Source organism: Leuresthes tenuis, unplaced genomic scaffold (assembly GCF_036924035.1).
Source record: "Leuresthes tenuis unplaced genomic scaffold, fLeuTen1.0.hap1 SCAF_12, whole genome shotgun sequence".
NCBI lineage: Eukaryota > Metazoa > Chordata > Actinopteri > Atheriniformes > Atherinopsidae > Leuresthes > Leuresthes tenuis.
In genome coordinates, this window is record NW_027325366.1 from 20,056,297 (window position 1) to 20,077,671 (window position 21,375).

The 21,375-nt window shown below is 37.6% G+C and overlaps 1 protein-coding gene across 1 annotated transcript in view; it reads left to right on the plus strand.

Moving 5' to 3' along the window:
* The window catches only part of LOC140319374 (glypican-6-like), a 77,661-nt gene that overhangs the window by 24,549 nt on the left and 31,737 nt on the right, over positions 1-21,375 (plus strand). Inside the window, exons 3-4 of the mRNA XM_072396980.1 lie at positions 5,786-6,177; positions 11,057-11,222. Coding sequence (XP_072253081.1) covers positions 5,786-6,177; positions 11,057-11,222 — 558 coding nt within the window. The remainder of the gene's footprint in view (positions 1-5,785; positions 6,178-11,056; positions 11,223-21,375) is intronic.

Sequence of the window (21,375 nt, forward strand, 5' to 3'; positions counted from 1 at the left end):
ATATTGAATGCCTGCGCTTGTGAGAGCCACTTTGTGATTCACCATAGGCTGGCCACAGGAATTAACACAAGGAAATGGAGACATGAAAGGTCAGCCTGTCATGTTCTCTACAGTAGCACAGCTCTCAGAGCAGCTCTGTAGACGGGCACTGCTTGACAGACCAATCAATGACTGAGCTTATGATTGACAGGTGGAATTCGAAGTGCTGCAGAATAGCTGGTTTCATGTAAAGCCGTGAAACCTCAAGAAGGCTGGATACCAAGCTGCGTGTGTTATCTTATGCTCTTTTAGTTGTCACATAGGAGGAGAAGGGTTTCTTCTTTTACTAGCTGTAGTCCTGCAGAGAACACTGCATGCTCTGCAGGTGATAACAGCTGTTTACTTTACCCAGAGTGGCATTGCAGATCATTTTTTTGACAATGTGTTGCTCTCATGAATGATCGTTAGGAGATATCCAATCAGACATAAACAGTGTACCTAATGCATTTGGCTTATTTAGTGTCATGTTAATGGTGTGAGGCCATGAAATTTGATGTAATTCCATACCGACGACTCTTCTTTTTATTTTTTTTTTGCAAGGATGAATGCATAAATCATTACCAGTTGCATGTCATTTTGAGCAGTCCTTGCTTTTCTCTGCAAACGTATAGTTTTTCCAATTGAATGTTGATTTACTTTGAGAAAATGATCAAACTCTGATCCCATTATGTACGTGTAAGGCCAGTTCAAAGAAAATCCCTCCCTGACATCTGCAAGCCTACCATCCTTTTAAAGTTGTTTTCCAAGCCACAACCTCCTCCGGGGGTGTGATTTACCTCTAAATAATTCCCGTTCTCAGCACCATACCAGTTTCATAAAGATTATAGCACAAATTTCTGTGGGGATTAATTGGTGAAAGTTTCACAAACAGATGCTCCCTGCCTGGCCACAAATAAAGCCACTCAATGGGATAACATTGTGATTACAGGGTGAGGGAGAGATAATGCTGTGGTGTGTTTTGTGGGAAATTCATTGTTTTCATTACTAACCAGTTAGTGCAGCTAAGGGAGTCAGAACACTGAGGAAAGTCTTCTGCAGCACATTCCAAAGATCAATGGAGTTAATGTCTGGACTCTGCGGTGGCCAATCAATGTATGAAAATTATGTCTCATGCTCCCTGAGCCACTTTATAACAATTTGAGTCTTGGAATATGCACTTGCCATCAGGTGAAAATAAAATCTATTGATGGAAAACCCTCGTCACCCAGTGTACTCTGGTTGTCAGCTAACCTAATTTCTTAGCCACATAACATTGTTGAACGTAGACATGACCAACTGAAGCAACCACAGTTCATATCACTGCCCCCTCAGGCTTGCACAGCAGACATTAGTGATGATAGGTGCAGTACCTCCCCAGTTGCTCCTTTTTATCCTGGGGTGCCCATCACTCTGGAACAGGGTAAATATGCCTTCATCAGACCACTTGACCTTTTTTTCATTGCTCCAGAGTCCAATCTTTATGCTCCTCGGCAAGTTGAAGCTTTTTTTTATTAGCCTTAGAGAGAAGTGCTTTTCTTGCGTCAACACAACTGTTTAGTCTCAGTGTCTTGAGTTTTCTTCACATTGTGCTTATGGAAATGGTTTTATTTAAGTGATATCTGGCCATGGTCATTTAAGATATCCTACTCAAAGACGATGGTTCACCACTATCCTTTCAGATTTTAATGTACTGGACAGTCCTTAACTTGGTTTTATTAGTCTCAGAAATCTCCTCAACCATTTTGTTTGCTTGATGAAGACCAATAATTTCACCCTTTTTGTCACACAAAACGCAATACTTTGCCACAGTTACAGGATGTATCTTCTGTATGCATCACCTAGGGTTGAATAACTTTGCCTGCTGAAACATATTAGTCACAGAGATGTGATGAGCCATGAGATGACATCTTTTATTAATTTATTCTGTTGTCGTTGTTTTTTGGCCAGGCAGACTATTATTGATATACTAAAGTAGTGACCTGGAATTGTTGTATCAGATTTTAAATTCCACTTTAGCTGCAGTCATTTTCAATGACCTGTTTTCTCAATTTATCTTAAAGTGAAACTTGGAAATAACTACCACAAATGTTGTAATCAGTTTTTCAGTATACATTAGTTATTATTAGTACAAAGTCTTTGAAATAACAATGCATTTTTACTGTTAGATTGTCATTTGTGCACCAAAATGTATGGATTTGATTTATTTTCCGTCATTATACTTTGCAATTAGTTAAAAGACAACAGCCGAACTGAGGTGGAAAACCAACCCTATTAACCTTTTTAGTTGGCTGGTCACAGTTCAAGAGACTTTGTGGTAATTAATTCTGCGGGCCACTTCCCATGAGAGTCCTCAGAGAAGAAGTCATCCCTTCCACAGCTCCATTCGTTGGTTGTGTTAATTGGGTGGACTTCGTAGGTTCTGTTCTTTCCAAAAGCTGTGGCGTGCGTATGAATTCAATTCACGAAACTTGCCTCCCCCGTCATCTGGCTTATAGCAGGAATTCTATGTCTCAAGATTGTTGAGATAGACAGCTGACATCCTTGACATCACACATCACAACCTGGATCAGTAGATTTCTGTAGAAGCACAGAATTTCCTTTTTATCACAGAGAGAATAGCTCTTCTCCAGAGCTCTGTTTACACAGAAAGGAGTCTCAGCCAAACTGAGCTTTATCAGTGAAATGTTATGAGCTCTCTGCAAGTTGATTGTTTAAACCACTGCTGTCCAGTATTTCAGTATGTTTGCAGTTATTGCAACTCTTATGTGCACAAACAACTTAATTACTAAAATGCTCTTATGTTGGTTTATAATATCTCTTGTCTTCGAAATTTTGCATGATATTTATTGTGAAATATGAGATTCCTCTTGAATGTTCACCGGTTATGATGTCTCCTTCACTCATTCCTTCGGTTTCAGTCCGCCAATTTATAATGCGCAGTAATTATGCATCCTAATCATCTCAAAACAGCTTAGAATTAGATCAAAATGTAAATAACATTACATATATGCAGACATTATTAAATCTTAAACTGACTCAGAAGCTGTCATTAAGCAGCATACATATCATTCAGCACCACTGACTCTTCTTGTTACAATAGACAAGCCTCTTGGGTACAAATCATGTTTGAAGTTTTGCATATTTAATAATAACTGCTCGTTTTAGCCATTTACTATATATTCTCAAAAATACTGAAAAATACTTTGGCCTACATTGTCCTGGATTTAGAAGGAACAAATCTAGATATTCTTATGATGAGCACAGAAGTGTGTGTGAAGGTAAGCTAATTTTATCAGCTCCCCAGAGGAACCATTCCAGTTATAACACTCACTGGTGCTTGGCAAGATGTGTAAACGAACAGTAATTAATTGTGATAAAAAAGCACGTCGCTTTTAAAACACATGTCATGTGACAAATCAGAAGCAGTTTGCTGCTGAACAGATTTGTGCAGGATTGGAATCTATACCTTCCAAGCTAATATAAAGTGAGTTATGATACCTGCTGCTTGCAGCTAAAAATACATTTGTCTCAATCATGAAGGCACATAATACACAATATATATGTACATGTATATATATATATATTTTTTTAAAAAAAGCAGTGTAAGTGTTGTGCAACCTTGACAATAAGGTATTTTTTTACCTCCTGCTAATGTGGGCAGCCTTTGATAGAACTGGTCAGATGTTACTTGGTGTGGTATCATAGAGAATGTCTATCCATTTTTTTTTCTAACCGCTGTTGTAATCTGTAATTTCACCTGCGCTGCTCGGAGCTAATGACCACTTCAAGTCCATTACACTTTTGTGTGAGCCATTATGATAATTGGCTGTAATGTGCTGTTGAGATGTAACCAAGCTGCGATGAACTGTGTGAGAAAATGTTCCCCCTGAAAAAGGCAGCAGCTGCTGCAGATTCAGTAGTCTATCGAGCATATTGTCTCAGGAATCCACAACTGAGATAAAACCGCGGCCGTCACAAAGCTCATAGAATCAATGACTCACGTATTGTACAGGGACAGCATATGCAGCCATTCTGTTTCTTTATTTAACGTTTGTTTGTTTGCTTATGTATTTATTTAAACTATTCCCATCATAATGTTGTTTTGATACTGGCTCTGTCCACACTGTATTTGATCCTTTCATGCTTCTATGAAACTAGAGACTCTAAAAGAACACTAATCAATATATTTATATAAACAGTGACTTAATATTGTAATGATAGAGGTGTCACTTGAAGAATAATCTAATTTTGTAGTTCAGAATAAGTTCAAATATATAATATAAGATATTTTTATTTTCCACCACCATCCACCAGACGAAGTTTGTGCTCCAAATATAATGTGACACATTACTATAAAAAAAGAAAGAAAGAAAGAAAGGAAAACAATTTTATTTTCATCAGCAGATAGTGGAGACAAAAGCAGCACTACAGGGAGAGTTAGTGTTGGACATAGATATGAACAGTGATCAGCCACAACAACAAAACCACTGACATGTACCACCTACTTAAACACTGTTGCAGACCAAAGCACACCTCCACATGGCAACGGCATTGCTTGACAGCAACAGCCTCCCCCAGTAACACAGCACTTCAAAAGCTGCTCAGGTACAGCTTCGGGAACATGACACGACAAAGCCTCCAAACCCCTCTGACTTGTAGTAATTGCTTATCTAAGGTCTGCTTGAGAACAAGCCTGATACACAGAGCCACACAGGACTAAGAGGACGGATGATCAGTATCCCTGTTACAGACATTGTAGGACAAACTCAGAGGTCCTCAGTGTGCAACAACATGTCACAGATTGCGCAACAACAGAAGAGGGGCTTAACGATTTGGCTTTGAGCATCACTTTGCAAGAAAATTGGGATATGAAGGGTTTGAGTTAAACAGCCCACCAGAAAGTGTGATTCACATTAACGAGATGCCATGTTACCTTTACCTTAAAGTAAGCTTAAAGTAAGCATTACACAAAAACAAAAATATGCTAATTTCTCTATAATTGAATGAGTTTTGAAGCTCAATTCAATAGAATAATAGCTTTTGAATGCTAGTATCATCATTATGGGTAGCAGATGGTCAGAAATATTATTCTAATTTCTGATGTGTCGAAGAGGTCAGAGTGGAAACAAGCAGAGGAGGAGAATGGAAAAGGGCTGTAAACCCCACAGACTGGGTCATTTTTTAGACTTACTCTGCAGCATACAGTTAAATACTGGCATGAATGTAGGACATCATTGAGCAATACATATTTATATTGAGGTGTAGAGATGTATTTGGGTAGATAGCTATATAATTAAATGATAGAAATTACACGGAAACACAAGATATTTGCTTCTAAAACACACATGTAATTGCGGAATAGAACACTGTTTAGACATGAAGTCAATCACATTGATTAATAAGAAAATAAAAATACTAGTGACTGTATAAGGGCGTTGTTTTTATTGGGAAGAACCTTCACATCTCCCATAGCCAACAACAATAAATCTGTGAAGTTGCTTCGCGATGAAAACAACGCCCTTACAGAGCCACTAGTATTGCATTTTCTTATTAATCAATGTGACTGACTTCAACAGTGTTCTATTCTGCAGTTACACAGATCCTCTTTTTGTGTTTCTAACTGAATCACAAATGTAGAAAATCATATCATCGTATAAAAGCATATCTACATATGAATGCATAAACAATTATCTCTTATCAGGGTAATTCTATGTGTGAGATGACTGGACAAAAACTAATGCTTTTTTTCTTTCATTTCTTAACCCAGAATTCTTTCTGGAGCTGCTGGATAACACAGAGAGGTCTCTGAATGAGATGTTTGTGAGGACTTACGGCAAGCCTTACATGCAGAACTCAGAAGTCTTTGAGAACCTGTTTGCTGAGCTGAAGCGCTATTACACAGGAGGGAATGTTAACCTGGAAGAAATGCTCAATGACTTCTGGTCACGGCTGCTGGAGCGTATGTTCACGTTGCTCAACTCCCAGTATGTCATTACTGAGGACTATCTGGAGTGTATCAGTAAGTACACCGACCAGCTCAAGCCTTTTGGAGACGTGCCCAGGAAGCTCAAGGCTCAGATTACCCGCGCATTCATCGCTGCACGGACATTTGTCCAAGGGCTCTCCGTTGGCCGGGAAGTGGCCCAGAGAGTCTCTAAGGTAAAAATCCTTACCATTTTAATAGCATTTTGAAATAATGATAATAATAAACTGGTCAATGAATAACAACCTGCCCCAGCCCCACAGGCACAGATTCTATACTGAACCTGATTTTATTTGCTGATTCCTGAGAAAAAATATTTTCAACATTTTCTTTTACATTTGACCTCAGCTAAATACAACCATAAACTAATTATAACAAGCCAGATGACTTATTTTGGTTTGTGTTTCAGTTGTAAACCCTCATGTCTTTCTATTTTCTCCAAGACACTGTTTCTGACAAATGAAGGCTCTCTTGATACATGTATGTATCAGGGCTCAGGAATGTGGGATAAAAAAAAAAAAGTGGGACTCAGAGCAGCTCGATTGGTCACTGTCAAGAAAACAGTGTCGAGAGGTGTGTGGATCGCGCAGGAGAGATGTCCAGACAATGAAAGAGGAGAGAAAAGACATTTCTGCTAACAGTGTTTATTGCTCTCTCGCCTAATATTTGTTCACGGAGTACACACAAGCCATTAATCATGCTGCCGCTGTCGTTTTCTGTTTGAAGCAATGTAAAGTTAATGCAGCTTCTGCAGTATAGCACATAGCCCGGGGAGTGTGTGTTGCTCTGATCATGTACAAAGTTAGATTAAAGGAGAAGCAAAAGGCTAAGGCGTGGATTTAGTCACACTCAACAACAACAAAGCTGCCTCTGCATGCCGTCATAGGGCTTGAGAGAAGCACCGATTCAGTCCACTGCAAGCCACAGCGGGTTTTTTTTTTCTTTCCTGTAATCAGTTTGATTCAATTATCAACCCCATGATAAATATTTATAGATCCCCTCTACAGTATAACCAGAAGCCAGTGAAAATATAGTAACCCTCAATTATCAGAGAACCAGAGAAAAGGGAGAAGCAAGAGATGCTGCAATTCTCAACTAAATCCAGCATTAATTTTTCTGGTTGTCCTCTCCACAGTGCACTCAATGAACTGTAAGCTTGTTTCCTTCTCTACAGCCCCGCCCCTCCCCAGTAATAGTGGTTAGGCTCATTTAGAAGTCACAGAGGATGTCTTATTAGTACGTGTTTATTGGGTTACACCGCGTGTTTCTTACAAGCCAACATGTCCCAGCTTCACCTCTTGACATTTCAGTGGGACCTGAGATCCAGTTCATGTGTCTGAGACTGCAGCCCTTTGATCCCCAGGGTATAAACTCATCATGACAGATTGAGTGTAAGCATAATGAAATGAGACACCCCGCTAGAGGTGTCCGTTTCAGACTGCCTCTAAGATGTAGCATCCTTGCAATATATTTCATTGAAGTAGTTGATGTCGTTTCTTTTTTTGCATGGGAAGAGATTGAACACACAACCCAGCGGAGCTTGGAAGTAGCGCCAGGATCAAACATATTCCAAACAAATTATTTTTGTTCATTTGAAGTAGATTAAGTTTAATCATATATAAATACAATATATATAAATAGATAGAATCATATAAGGTCACAGCGGTAGTCGAAAAGAATATTTAATGTGTTAACTACAGTCAGATGTAGACGATAACATTCTCTGTTTGTTCTCTTGTTTCTTTGAGAGCCTTAGTAACCACTAATTGGACACATCCATTTTGTTAAATGAGAAGATTGCAATCCTTTACTGTAAGATGTCAAAGCGTTTAATTAGATTAGTCATGTAACTGCATTTCTATTCTTATGTAGTTGAACAAGTGCACTAGATCTTAATGATAAAAATAAGAAGAACCCTGAGTGAATGGAGAGGGGCTCAAACCTGAGAGCAGGGCATAGTTCTGAGATAAAGCAGAGCATATTTACACAGAATTTTTGGAGCGTTACGGTAGAGTTTTTAGGGCAAGCAGTACAGTATTTGAGCTTTAGAACAAGGAATACTAATCTCAAATCGAAAAAAAAAGTGCTCCTGGTTAAAGATAGTAATATGCCTCCATGGATATCCATCGAGTATTAGTTCTCTTGCTCATTGGCAAGTTGTGAGGATCTGTGAAGCTTCGAGCCCACAGGTTTCATCTGGAAAGAATAAATTCTAAAATGCATTCAAATAGTTAACTTTCACCTTAAGATAAATCCTTTTTATGTAAGTAAAATCTCTGTAAATATGGAAGGTAAAAATATTTATTTTGAGGTAAACACCTTAGCTGAGTAGAGGAATATGCTTGTATATCAAAATTAAACTTCCCCATTTTAGTCTAATAATTGTGATACAGTTATTATTTGTAGGCAGCCCCCATTTCGCCTCTTAATAGATGTAAAATCTTAAGTGGTGGCAAAAGAATGCCATAATATATGTGTTGCTTATGGCCCTCAAGCAGGCAAAGTCATGTAATCTATTCTCAAAAAGCAAAGAGTAAGGCGATAAAAGGCTCTTTATCACAATCAGCACATTCATTTAGCGCTGGCTTTTGTCCAAAGCAAATTGCAGTAAGTGCATTCACGCTAAACACAACAAGAGCCGAATGTCTTACAAACTTACTCATGCATCTCTTCCAGAGAAACAACAACAAAACATAATAGATTATGTTTTTTTGTTTTTTTTTAAAAATCAAACTAACAACACTACAGCAAGTATCAAAGCGGGATCATCTTAAAAGACACGTTTTCAAACAGAAAGCTGCAGAATAAAGCTCCTATTGTTGCTTCATGAAAAAAGACCATTAGCTATAACCCCAGACCTTTCATGTTGAACATCTCAACGGGACCTCTGAGTGCACGCATTTTTGTGTTGAGAGCAATAAAATTCGGGATGTTGAGTGCTGTCCTCTTCTCAGATCTTGCGTAGCAAAATCAATGTCGTATTTTGGTATATTGTTGCTTTGCAAGTTTACAGACTGCAAAGTAGAGATGTAATTTTGCGTTTTAGTGCCTCCACATCCTTCTAGTTTGGCTTGGCTTTAACCATCTTATTATTTAATTGAAGAACTTTTTTAGACTGCCTCCTCCCAAATAAAGCCCCAAGAGTCAGTCGCTCACTCAAACCAAAATTACCATTTGAAGATTTTGCCACCTCTAGTCGTCATGATAGCAGTTGTGTGTAAAAATGGCATCCAATAAGGTGATGGTCATGTTACAAAAATAACGTATTAAAGCCTTTACCATGATTATTTCTTATTCAAAGCAAGTGATTGTATTGCCTTAAACCTAACTATGAAGTGACTTAAGTGTTTCAGTAAGTGATATTTTAAACTGAAAGTATCCCTATGTTGGCCTTGAAGAAGCAAATAATTGGAATAACTGCTCGTAACCTACCTATTCAACTCCGGCTGGTAACCTCCCTGTCCAAGTACCCCTCCTACCTCCGTACAAAGATTTTGTGGCTGGTTAAAGTAAAAACTTGAGAATGATGGTGAAGGACTCATATGACTCATATTTCCCTCCTGCTTTCACAGGATGCCATTCACATTTGTGAAATTCCTTATGATTAGTCTGTTCCCTAAAAGGACAAAGTATATCTAAATCTAGATATTGTTGTTTTGATTATAATCTTGTATTAGAAATCATTTGACAAGCATCATAATCTGCAAATTGTGTTATGGGGAGCTTTGGATTTTGATTTTCTCTGTTTCTGATTTAAACAGTTTCAAAATAGAATATGACTCACCACGAAAGTTTTGACAGTTCTTAGTAACACATTTCATCAAAATAATTTTTTTTTTCCCAACTGACATTCTGTCAGTTTTTGTTTAGGGGATTTTTATCAATTCCATTTGCAAATGAATAAATAAAAGATACTTCACTGAGCCGTGAGGGGAAATGATATTGTTGCAGTAGTATAAGATGAACAAACGACAGTCCATCAGTTGTTATTTTAAGCAGTCATTGTGTTGGGCTGTTGCTGTGGGCTGGAACGACCACCTGCACTCTTCTTTACTTAAAGATGCTGAAGAAGCCTCTGACTGAACACACTCAGCTGTTTTCTGCTGGATTAATAGATTGAATGTTCTGTGTCTGTGTAATCTTTGTAAAAGTCTACAACAGTCGTCACAGACATTGGAAAATGTAAAAGTGTTCAAGGAAACAGTGCTTAAACATCTCAATAATACTTCATCACCAAATGGAAATCAAATAGTTGCAGCAGAAATCTTTAAATAGATAACAATAAGGGGAAAATTGAAAAAAAGTGTAATTCTGAGTCATTATGTAAGGCTGTTATTAGTAATATGAATTACCTCTTGTACTAACTCTTTTTGCAGTCAACCTTAAGAAGCCTCCGATAAAGAATAAAAAAAAACTGCTGTTTTTGCATTCTCCTTTCAGCTCTCCTGCTTTGTGGTCACCATATTTATTTTTTTTAAATTTCAGAGTGCTAAGCAAGTGCTTAGCAGCCCCTGGCTGCGGATCATTGTGATTTAAAGGGCCAGGCTTTTATTGAGCTGGGATTATGAATCTACAGGCATATAGGCAGCAATGAGGGATCATCATTTTATCCTCCTCTTACATTTACATTAAGTTTACATTAAACATTTACACGCAGGGTTTTTTTATAGCACTTTTGTAAATCACCTTTTTTCTAATAAAACTGGTTTGACATGAAAAATTCAGCGATATCTGTGCTCGTCTTATTGTTTCTAAGTTTGGGCTTGTATTTTGTATGTTGTGTGTATGTTTGTTTGAAACCCAATGCGACTTTTCCCTCTTTATGTAATAAGTCTTTTCAACACACATTGTCTTGTCTGAATGCTAATAGCAGAAATGAAAGGATTTCTTTAGGTCACTTGTGACGTTACAGGGAATATAGTTGAGAAAGTACTAAAATGTCAAATGACACTCTTACAAGTCAAAAATGGATGAATAAAATGATTACAATTACCATAGATCTCTGTGGGACTCTCCAGACACTGATGACTGCTGTAACACTCTGTGTCCTTGCAGGTAAGCAGCACTCCAGCTTGTATACGAGCGCTGACAAAGATGCTGTACTGCCCTTTTTGTCAGGGCATGCCAGCAGTAAAACCATGTAAGAATTACTGCCTTAATGTGATGAAGGGGTGCCTGGCCAATCAAGCTGATCTGGATCCAGAATGGAACCAATACATTGGTAAGTCTAGTCAAGCAGAATTTAAGAAATTTCTTTTTAACTTGGCTCTGCTGTTATGTCATTGTCCTTTGTATCAGTGTTACAGTATTACTGTCTGGGTGCAAGGCTCAGCAATGTGGTCAAACTGAATTAATGGATGTGCTGGATATGGAAATAAAACCACAGAGAGCATGTTGCATAATCAGAGCACTCACACAAGTGAGAGACTTGTAGATTCAATTTTCATTTTGACGCTACCTGTGTTTGCTGCCTCACATGCGGTTACCATTAATTCCAAAACAGAAAATGACATATTTTGCTGTAAAACTGTACCAATAATAGTACGAGTTGAATAATATTTTAAGCTGTGTCTGGTTTGTACCAGCGAACACTGACAGCGAGCTGGGAGCTGCAGACTTTGGTGTTGATTGGGTGACTTTATCAAAAAGCTGCAAAGCTTTAAGTAACACAGATATAAGTTGACATTGTTGACACTTTTATGTTCTGCTCATGAATAAGTGAACACCTAAGTGTTGAAATCCAAGGGCTTTGGGACTAATGCTTTATGGAGGCAAAGAATGAACATGGCAGTAACTGAATATTTAAATACCACTTGATTGAGCAAATTAAATATTTAAACATATGCAAATCCCTTTATGTGTTTAACACTTTTAGAAAACAAGTTCACATGGATCTTTTTCAAACCTTGTTTTCATCAATGAAATTAGAGAGATTGCCCAGGTCTAAATGGCAAAAGATTTTACTTTAAACTATTTTAAAAGATGTTACAGCTTGTGCTGTGTTGTTATCATATTTTGACAACATCTCTGTCATTGACTTACATTTGGCCCTTGGATTGGAAGATGCTGTATTTGTCATTCTTCTGTCAACATTTCCTGCTTGAAAAGATTTTATTCATAGGATTCTGCTCTCCTGCTGGGCTAAATGGTGACTGGTAATAGGAGAGAACTGCTTTGCCGGGAGTGTCAAGTTTTCTGAGAAGTTCAGCACAAAACTTGTCAACTTACACACAAACAATACAAAAATAAATGCAATATTTATTGAATATCTGATAGAATGCCACATGACTCCTGCTGTCAGTTAGATAGGCTCATTATGTTGGACTGAACTAAAGCCGTGACACTGAAAACGCGACTGGGCTGTTGTGATCAGAAAGAAGGTTGTTACATACAGCAAAAAATAGAAAAGCAAGATTTATATTGCTATAGACATCAGACATTACTACCACAAAGTCAAGAAGAGTTTTCATCTTAACAGGGAAGACCCAGGACTAAATGGACTGATTTCAGCCTATTGGAGAAAATTTAAAAGATAAATGATTTCCTGAACATCTGGCCCAAAAAAATGATTCTACAGAGTATGTTTAAAAAAATGAAGCGAGGAAAAGAGGAAAAGTAAAATGATTGTAGCTCCCAATGGAAATGTATCAATTGAATTACCTGGGAATTGAAGCTCTATGGGAATCAGAAAGCCTGTCTCTTATTTATTGTGAGGCTGCCTTGTGATGATTGTGGAAGGAAATATGTGAAACACAGTTGCACTTTTGTACTTTGGTATTCAGTACCCTGATTACATGAAAAATATCATTCCAATAATTACCTGACACTATATTCTCCCCAAATCACCTATAAGAGGGAAGTGGATTGACTTGGTTAATGTGGTGTATGTAACCTTCTCACATTGATTACTGATGTATAGATTTACAGTGTTACAGTCTAATTGGGTCTCTTTAATAAAGAGCCCCTGCTTTAAAGAATGTAATGATTAAATTGTAGGGAACAGCAAGTCCTTCTTTACAAGTCATTGTAAGTGTATAGTAAATGTAGTGCTTGATAAGAAGTGACTCAGTCTCTTGCAGAGTCATCGAAAAATTATGTAATCAACTCCTTCATAAAATGCAACTAAAAAAGCAGCATTTTGAACAAGGACAGTGAGGAGGGTCATGTCTTGATGAAAGACTCTCTTTTTTCTTTTTTTCTTCGTGAAAATAAACATTAAAAGGCTCACATTTATACACAAAATAAAGAAAAAAAGAAGGCATATTTTTTTGTATAGTTGCAGACAAAATGAAACAAAATAAAAAAGTTATTTGATATTGTTCCATTGATTGTTCTGTCATTTTTTTTCACGCGTGCCAGAGACATGAATAGAATATTTTTTATGCATTTTCACATTTGAATGTCTTATTCAGCACAGATGTATCCAAACGAATGTGAAATGGGCAGACATCCAGATTCTCACATCATGTGAAATCATCACTTGTCGGTTTACAGTAGCAGCGAGTAGAATGATAATATGGATCAGAAGTGTGTGTTTACGGTCACTAAATCTCTCAGTGATTCTCTATGTCCTGATCTACCACCACTGTTGAGGATTCTCCAGAGACTGCTGCTTATAGCTTCAGCTCAGTTTTGAGATTGATAGATTTGGTCAACTAAAGCCTCGAGCTTGTTTCAGTCGGAAAATACACTACGTTATCAGCATTTTAGCTCAGAAAAGAAAACTGGAAATGTGTTGCAAAAACTTTCGATGAATAATTTATGTTTGTCTGTAACACCTTACAACCTGCGCTCAGGAAAACCAAGGTACATTTGTGCACCCTTTTAATGAGAAGGTCTGAGAACTTTTCAGCTTTCTGTGGGTTTTATCAGTCTTGCTTGCTTCTCTCCCTTCCTGTAATCTCTCACTGACTCAATGATGTAGACATCAGACTTCTGTGGGGATGGACCATCTGTTGCAGAACTCATTGTTCCTCTTGTGACTGAAAATAGTGAATGGCTCTTGCTGTATGTTTGAGGTTATTGCCTTGTTATAGGACATATTTGGGACAAAACAGATTCTGCTACTTCTTCATGGAGAGTTAAAGAGCATTTAGTCGTTTTTAGATCCCACACACACATGCAAAAAAAAACCAAAGCTGTCCCGATAAATCTGGCACTCTAATTCCAGAAACTCAGTAATTTAACTCTGTAAATGTTGTGCAAATTAACTTTCAGGTTCTTCGTGAACCTGAACTAGAATTTGAGAACTGCAGCGTTGATCATATACACAAAGTCCTCAGTAGAGCTGTAGAGTTGGTTCATAATGAAAAATATATCTTTTATGGTTTAAAATGTCATTGAGATCATGGGGAATTTATCAGTTTATCAAGTTTTAGTCTTTGGCTTAATGATTTTAAGATAATTTTAAAGTAGATCAGGGACAGTTTTACTTTGTTTCCAAAGTGACGGAAAACAACTCATTTCAACTTTTTCTGACTATGCATTGCAGTGCTCTCATGTATTCTTTTGAATGACTTTCGTACTTTATCCAGAGACACAAAATTCTCTGCGTTTAACAAACGCATGGTGAGCAGCTGCAGTGCAGCAGCAGACAGGATGAGACTGACAGATGTCAGCTTGAGTTAGCCTTCCTTAAAAATAAGGGTGTTGTGGAGTACACACACATTGATGAGATTTGCCAAATCATCCTTATAGGTGCAGATTACAATATGCTCACTTTGTGTGTCATAAAATATGGGAACATCGCCTTAAGCTGAATAGAAAGAGCTTTATTTGGAGTGATTTGATGCAAAACATCTGAGCTAGTTTTTTTAAACTGTAATTTTTCCAAAGGGCACATCTGACATTTATGTTGTGTATGTAGGAACCTTACAACAGGGAAAGCTGAAAATGATAAATTGATTGTGATCCTTTTGCTTGTGTGAATGCTTTGCACCATGTGATGCCCAGCCCTTGTGAGCTTAACAACACAATGAATACCAACAAATTGCATTTAGCTGCTTTTAACAGTGGACAAAAAAAGAAGAAGACAAAACTCTAACTCAGGGTCAAACTAATAAACACAGTGGGCCAAAATTAAAAAATTGGACAAATCCAGAATACATATTTATTGAAAAAATTTTTTTTTTCCTTCTCTTCAGATACGATGAACCTTTTCATATGGAAACAAACCTAACATTGAATCTAGAACAAGCAAAGCTTAACATTATGAACACGTGAAATCAAAAGTCAAATAAAAGATACATCTGTGGCGTTCATTTCTTAAAGAATATTTTTTTTAAATTCTTGTGCCTCTTTGTCTATTTGTAGCCTTCTGTGTTAAATTTCAATGTTAACCTTTTTTCACAGACCATTTTTTTGTAAACAGATATTCTGCTTCCCACCTGTGTAGAAAGCTCCTGTTTTCCACCTTTCATTTGGCCATTTTTGGGAGGGGGGATGCGACTGGTAGCATGAGGTCACTAATGAATGTCAACAGAGGAGAGGGCGCTGTTGGGTCCTGATTGAAGTGCCAGTGAATTAGCAGAGCATTCTGGGATTTGTAGTTTTAGTAGTGCATGCGCCTTCTACCTGCTGGCCGGCTTTAGTAGACATTTGGTATTATGTTGCAGGCCAAATATAATTACACGAGTTTGACATCTATGCTCGAACTGATTCTGTTCATGGAAACCTACAGTTTGATTCCAATGAAATCCTGATTTTTTTTTAATATTTTCAAGACTTAAACATGTAATATCATTTGTATTTTATTCAGTCATTGCTGTATTTTAGTATTATGTTTAGATTCATCATTTTTCTATATTGTTCCATGTATATTAGTTAAATAATCATATTAGCTGTTCCTTTATTCCATACAGCCAAGGTATTTCAGATTAGTCATCTCCCAGACTTGTAATATGTTAACACAAGAGCACATGACCTTTTATGGTGGTGGCAGTGTTGCTGAAACCTATTATAGGATTGGGAAAAGTAAGCTTGCTACAGTGGTTTTCCCCTGACTAGATTTAAATCATAATGGTGGTTATACTTGAACCAAAGAGTGCAATCATATACATGCATGAAATCTCACTTGACTAGTCTATTCACAAACTTCAATGTGTGATTTTTTTTTTTACTCCAAATACGTTTCTCCTGGCGCATTCATTTGATATTTGCTACCATGAATTAGATGGAAACATGCATCACAGACTCAAACAGGGTGTCCATTGGGCATGTTAATTTCAAATGCATATTTACTTCAGCTACTGGCTTGTGCATCAATCAAAATGGAATCATGGAATACTTCACTGAAATATTGACATCCTTTCTCACTTAATTAAGAACCACCATTTAACTTAATTGGGTTTCTCGAGGATATCTCTGCAGAAACAGGGAGAATATGCAGACTCAAACATTACGTTGTATTGCTAGCATTATAGGTTGAGAGTCAATTCTGAATATTGCTGCTCTCTTGCAAAAACATAGCAGGCCTCCTCTCTCTCTGTCCAACGAGAAATGTTGATATTTACTCGAGCAAAAAGTACTTCAGAGACAGCTTCAATTTGATAAGTGTGCATTGGTGCCAATAATCCTGGAGCAACGTTCTTTCTGTCTTTATCAGAGCTCTTGTCAATTGGATTATTGTTCCCTGGTGCAGATTAAATGCCAGTTCTATATCTTTTGGCTCTGACATTTCATGCTCATTACAGGCTGAAAGATTTTCAATTTGCTCGAAGTCTGAGCACAAAAAAAGGCATTGACTCGGCTGTGGGTGTTGAATTGCCAGCCTCTTTCATATTTTGCAAATACAGACGGATTAGTCTATATGAAATGCTATATAGGTGAGTTGTATGCTAATATGAATCCTTCAGTATAAATGCATTTCCATAAGTAAAAAATAAGAGGCGCTGGCTGAAAAGAAACTTGGGGAAACACCTGAGAGTTGTTCATATCTGTAATAGAGCAATTTATTTATTATTATTCTTGCCACATCCATTCAGACCATCATCATAAATCGACTCCACTGACCAGAGAAGATATTTGAGAGGTGAAAACTAATCCAACCAAAGAAAGTGAAAATCCTTTAAACCTGGAGGCTGTGCCCCTGGGAGTAGCAATTTTCCCCATAACACTGCAAGAAATAACAGCACTCTCATTAAATAAATTCAAATGTGTGAGATAACTTGAAAAAAGGAACAAAAACAAAGTCAGTTCACATTAAAGCATGGCCTTACTATTGCTTATCTGCAGTACTAGTGGGGCATAGTGATGGGCTGTTATGGCATTGCCAGGGGCAAACAAGATATGTGTATGAAAATATTGCTGATGGGAGAGATGTGAAATATTTAGAAAAAAAGTCTCAAAATATCTTAATGTTTTCTGCTTTTGTATCAGACATCAGGGAAAAACAGGTTCAAGCATCTCATTTTCAGAAGTTTTGGTTTAATGTTTTCTTGTCAAGGCCAGCTTTGAAAAAGATGATGGAAACATTGCAAAGACGAATAATTGTTCCCCTTTCATCTGTATTATGTGAGAGTATGCGTACTGTCTAAATGATGACACCTTTCTCAGAAGTGTCTACCTTCTTTTTCTTGCATATCACGTCCTTGTGCATAAGGCTGCTGTGTTTCCCCCTAAACCAGAGCTTATTTAGACAAGCAAATAAAATTTAACCAATCCAATTCATTCATAACATTAGCTTATTACAACCCTCAAAGGTCCAGTGTCAAATTTAAATTTATATATGCCTGTCTTACGTTGGCATTTCAAACGAATGCAAAAAGACGTTGCTCTTGAACATAGCTTAAATTCCAGTGGATCATCTCATCAACGATGCTGGATAATATTGATCATGAATTACTGTTTTAATCTAAATAAATCCTACAGTAGAATACATTAACCTTGCTGAGTAGCTAGTAACTAATCCATTCCCTCCCACAGGAGGTGATAATGTCACGTTTCAGTGGTGGAGGCGAGGAAGGAGGACTCAGGTGCAGACACGGCTAGAGCCAGGAGGCAAAAATGAATTCAAAACTATTTATTTTAAAACAAAGCGCGGAAAAGCCGGAAAAAAATACAAAAAACAAACATGAAAAAACTAAATATAAATGCTTAATTACAGGAACTAACAGAGATGAGGAACTGGGAGTAGCATGAGGGAGAATAACGGTGAGGATCTGGCAAATGCTATGCTGAAACAACAGGAGACCAAATACTGTGGGGAGAGTGATTGGTGAATAGCTGTCGCTGAGGCTGAATGAACACAGGTGAACGGAGTGGAGCTGATGACTAGACTGGAGAGAGACTGAGGTAGTGATTGAGGAAATGTCAGAACCCAAACAAGAAACAGAATGAAAACAAGCATTAAAAAACCCCATCAAACAACATGGAACATGACACATAATCCCTGCTGACTTTTAGCTTGGACTTGCTTTTGTGCATAAACTATGAAAAAAGATTACAATATGTAGCATTCAGCTGTATCTTTGCCTTGAGAACAGATTTGTGATTAAGTTTGCTTTCTGTACACTGCTTCCTTTTGAGAAGTAAGACATATGTAGTATGATGAGATACAAAAGCAGATTAGTTTCTAATTACATTAATTAGCTGAAGCACGAAGCGACTGATACACAGCTGACAGTGTGTTTGCAGCACCTGAGATTTGCACTCAACACAACCAGATCATATACTGTCTAGATATCTGCTTTAGGATGATCATTTTGACAGTGTAATTGTCTTTCTATTTTTTTTTTCTTTCTTTAAACTCACCAAGTTTGGTCTTTTTGTTGAATAATGTTGTCAGGCAGCATGTATTTAACATCTTTAGATGCTGTTATCAGACTGTCACTCCAGTAGATGTCTTGTGACACTGGGAATGTTTGAACAGTGACAAACGGTAGTGATAAATATTGTGTTCTGCAGTTTAGTCTTGTTCACAAAACTTTTACAGGCCTGAAGTCGATCTTAAGTGAACTGGTTGACTCTGCCAGCTTTTCTTATATGCTTGTTGTTTATTAGTTTTATTGCAATCTCGTTGAATTCGTGTTTACAGGCTTTTATTATTCCCTGTGGAGAGGCACGTCGCTGCACTGGAAGCGATCTGCATCGATTCTATCTGCTCATATCTTCTTAATTAGGTGATTTGTTTCACTTGGTAACAGGAGCCAGCCACAACCTCTTTATATAAATTCAAGACAGCAAATCTTTTTTCTTTGTGGAGAAAAAAACACAAATAGCACATCCCAAGCATTTTATGAGAGATCATTCTGTGGCTTAAAGAAGGCCACACAAATAATTCCTACTAATATTGAGGCTGGAGGGTTTTGCCTCATAGGCATGTATTTCACAGCCCATCTGTTTTAGTAAAATGAACCAAATCCCTTTTATTCCAACCGTGTGATGAGGGTTAAACATATATGAACGTCTTATCTAAATGGGTCCATGCAAATTATCCAAGCTGACCCGTGACCTTCTTCCAGACCAGAGTTGAATGCGGCATATTCACCCTTAGTGTGCAGGTGTTTCCATTATTCATTTGAGTTTTTGGGGGAGTTTTTGCAATCTCATCTAAGAAAGCCTGGAGCATAAAAGGAGCAGAAGAGTGAGTGAATGAAAGACAGAAACTGCACTTATCTCCAGCACTGAAATGGTGTGTGAAGGTAAAGTTTCAGATTTTAATGATGCGCTTCACTTCTATAATAAGAATATCCTTTAGTTGGAGGAAAAGTATACCACACTGTAAAAAATCTTCAAGTGAAAATGTACAACACAACACATCACAACACAACTATGATTATGATAAGTCCGCCTAGCAACTCTAAAATATTCACATGTGTGGGCCTATGTCTTAGACAAGACTGGTTGCCAGGAATTCATTGTGGGAGACAGGAAACTCCCCATTCCAACAGTCTCTCAGCTTTCGTTGTCCTTTGACGGACTTCATCCTCTGCTCTGTGAGATTTTAAGAATGCCTAAGTGTTACCTCTATGTTGCTTAAATCCCTGTGTCCATGTTGAAGACACGGCATATGGAAGATAGATGAAGAATGGTGTAATATACGCATATTTGATTTTTTTTGGTTAGCATTGTAATGGGGTAAATCAAAGTATAGATTGTCAATATATGTTGTTTGGCAGTTAGCTACCAGCTACCAGCTATAAGAGTCTGATCAATTTTTCAGCTGTTGAGTGTGTGCAATGTGTAATTAGTGGTGGGACTGTTGCCATGACCTACGTCGACTTGTTCCAATGACTGTTTCATTATGTGTTTTTGAAATTTGAAGAAGAAAACTTTTCTCATAAGACGGCTGCGACATGGAACATCCCGGCCTACTAAGGAAGCATCCTTGACTTTGAGAAACATCTTGTGGCTCTTTTCCAAATGTTCACTTTGTTACTTGGAAGATGAGACTGTCCTCTACTCGAATAAGTCCCCTTGAGGCATTTGTTCATGCAGGTCGAAATTATCTAAAATTACACTTATAGAGGTGTGCTCTCCAGCGGTCATGCAAACCACTGCATGTGAACTGCAAAAATTACGTTGGCGAGTGTGACGGTCTTGATGGAATTATTAAGAGAATGTGTTTCAGTCCTAACCAAGTAGTTTTGATTTCTAACCCTAATCAAACGTGAGGAAGTATATGCCGTAACATGTTGTGGCTGTAACCAGTGCAATCAGTAAAATGGCACCATTAAGGTCACAGTTGGTTGTTAAAAGGATGAATATTAGCCCTAACACATTTCTGTTAATCTTTCTGCCTAAACCCAACAAGGAAGTGACAGAGGTATTGAAATGTTATTAGCTTAGCTCAGAAAGGAAAAAGCCATTATCATTTGTCGGTCCTGAACTTGTGCAATTATTGGATGAATGATTGAAAGCTTTCAGCGTTTACCCACCATCCAAACCTCTCCTCCCACCTCCTCATGAGCATTTTCTGGCTTTTTAAAGGAAATGCTTATTGATTTACTTGTTTGTTTGTTTTTGTCGCAGGTCCCTTTCCATATGTCACTGTGTGTTGTCCCTATCTTTAACTTTTTTAAAAAAAAATTTCACAGCATTCTGCTTTAGTGAGTTTTTAATCAGGTGATGGCTGATTTTCAAAGGTACCTTTTCTTGGGATTTAAATTCAGACCACAAATGAGGAGGACAGACATTAACAGAACATATTCTTCTATTTGTCTTACACTTGATGCAAATCACGTCATAGATTGCACCTCATACAAAGAAAGGGAATAATATCCTGCTGTATGAACAGTGTACCTATTCATTTAAAATCCACTCCCTCTTCTTGGTATTTCAGCCTCTGAAATGCCAACTAAATATAAAGGCCCATGGCCATAATCTGACTGCCTGAGTTATCCAACTCTGATTTCCAATCCACTACAGCTCTGATT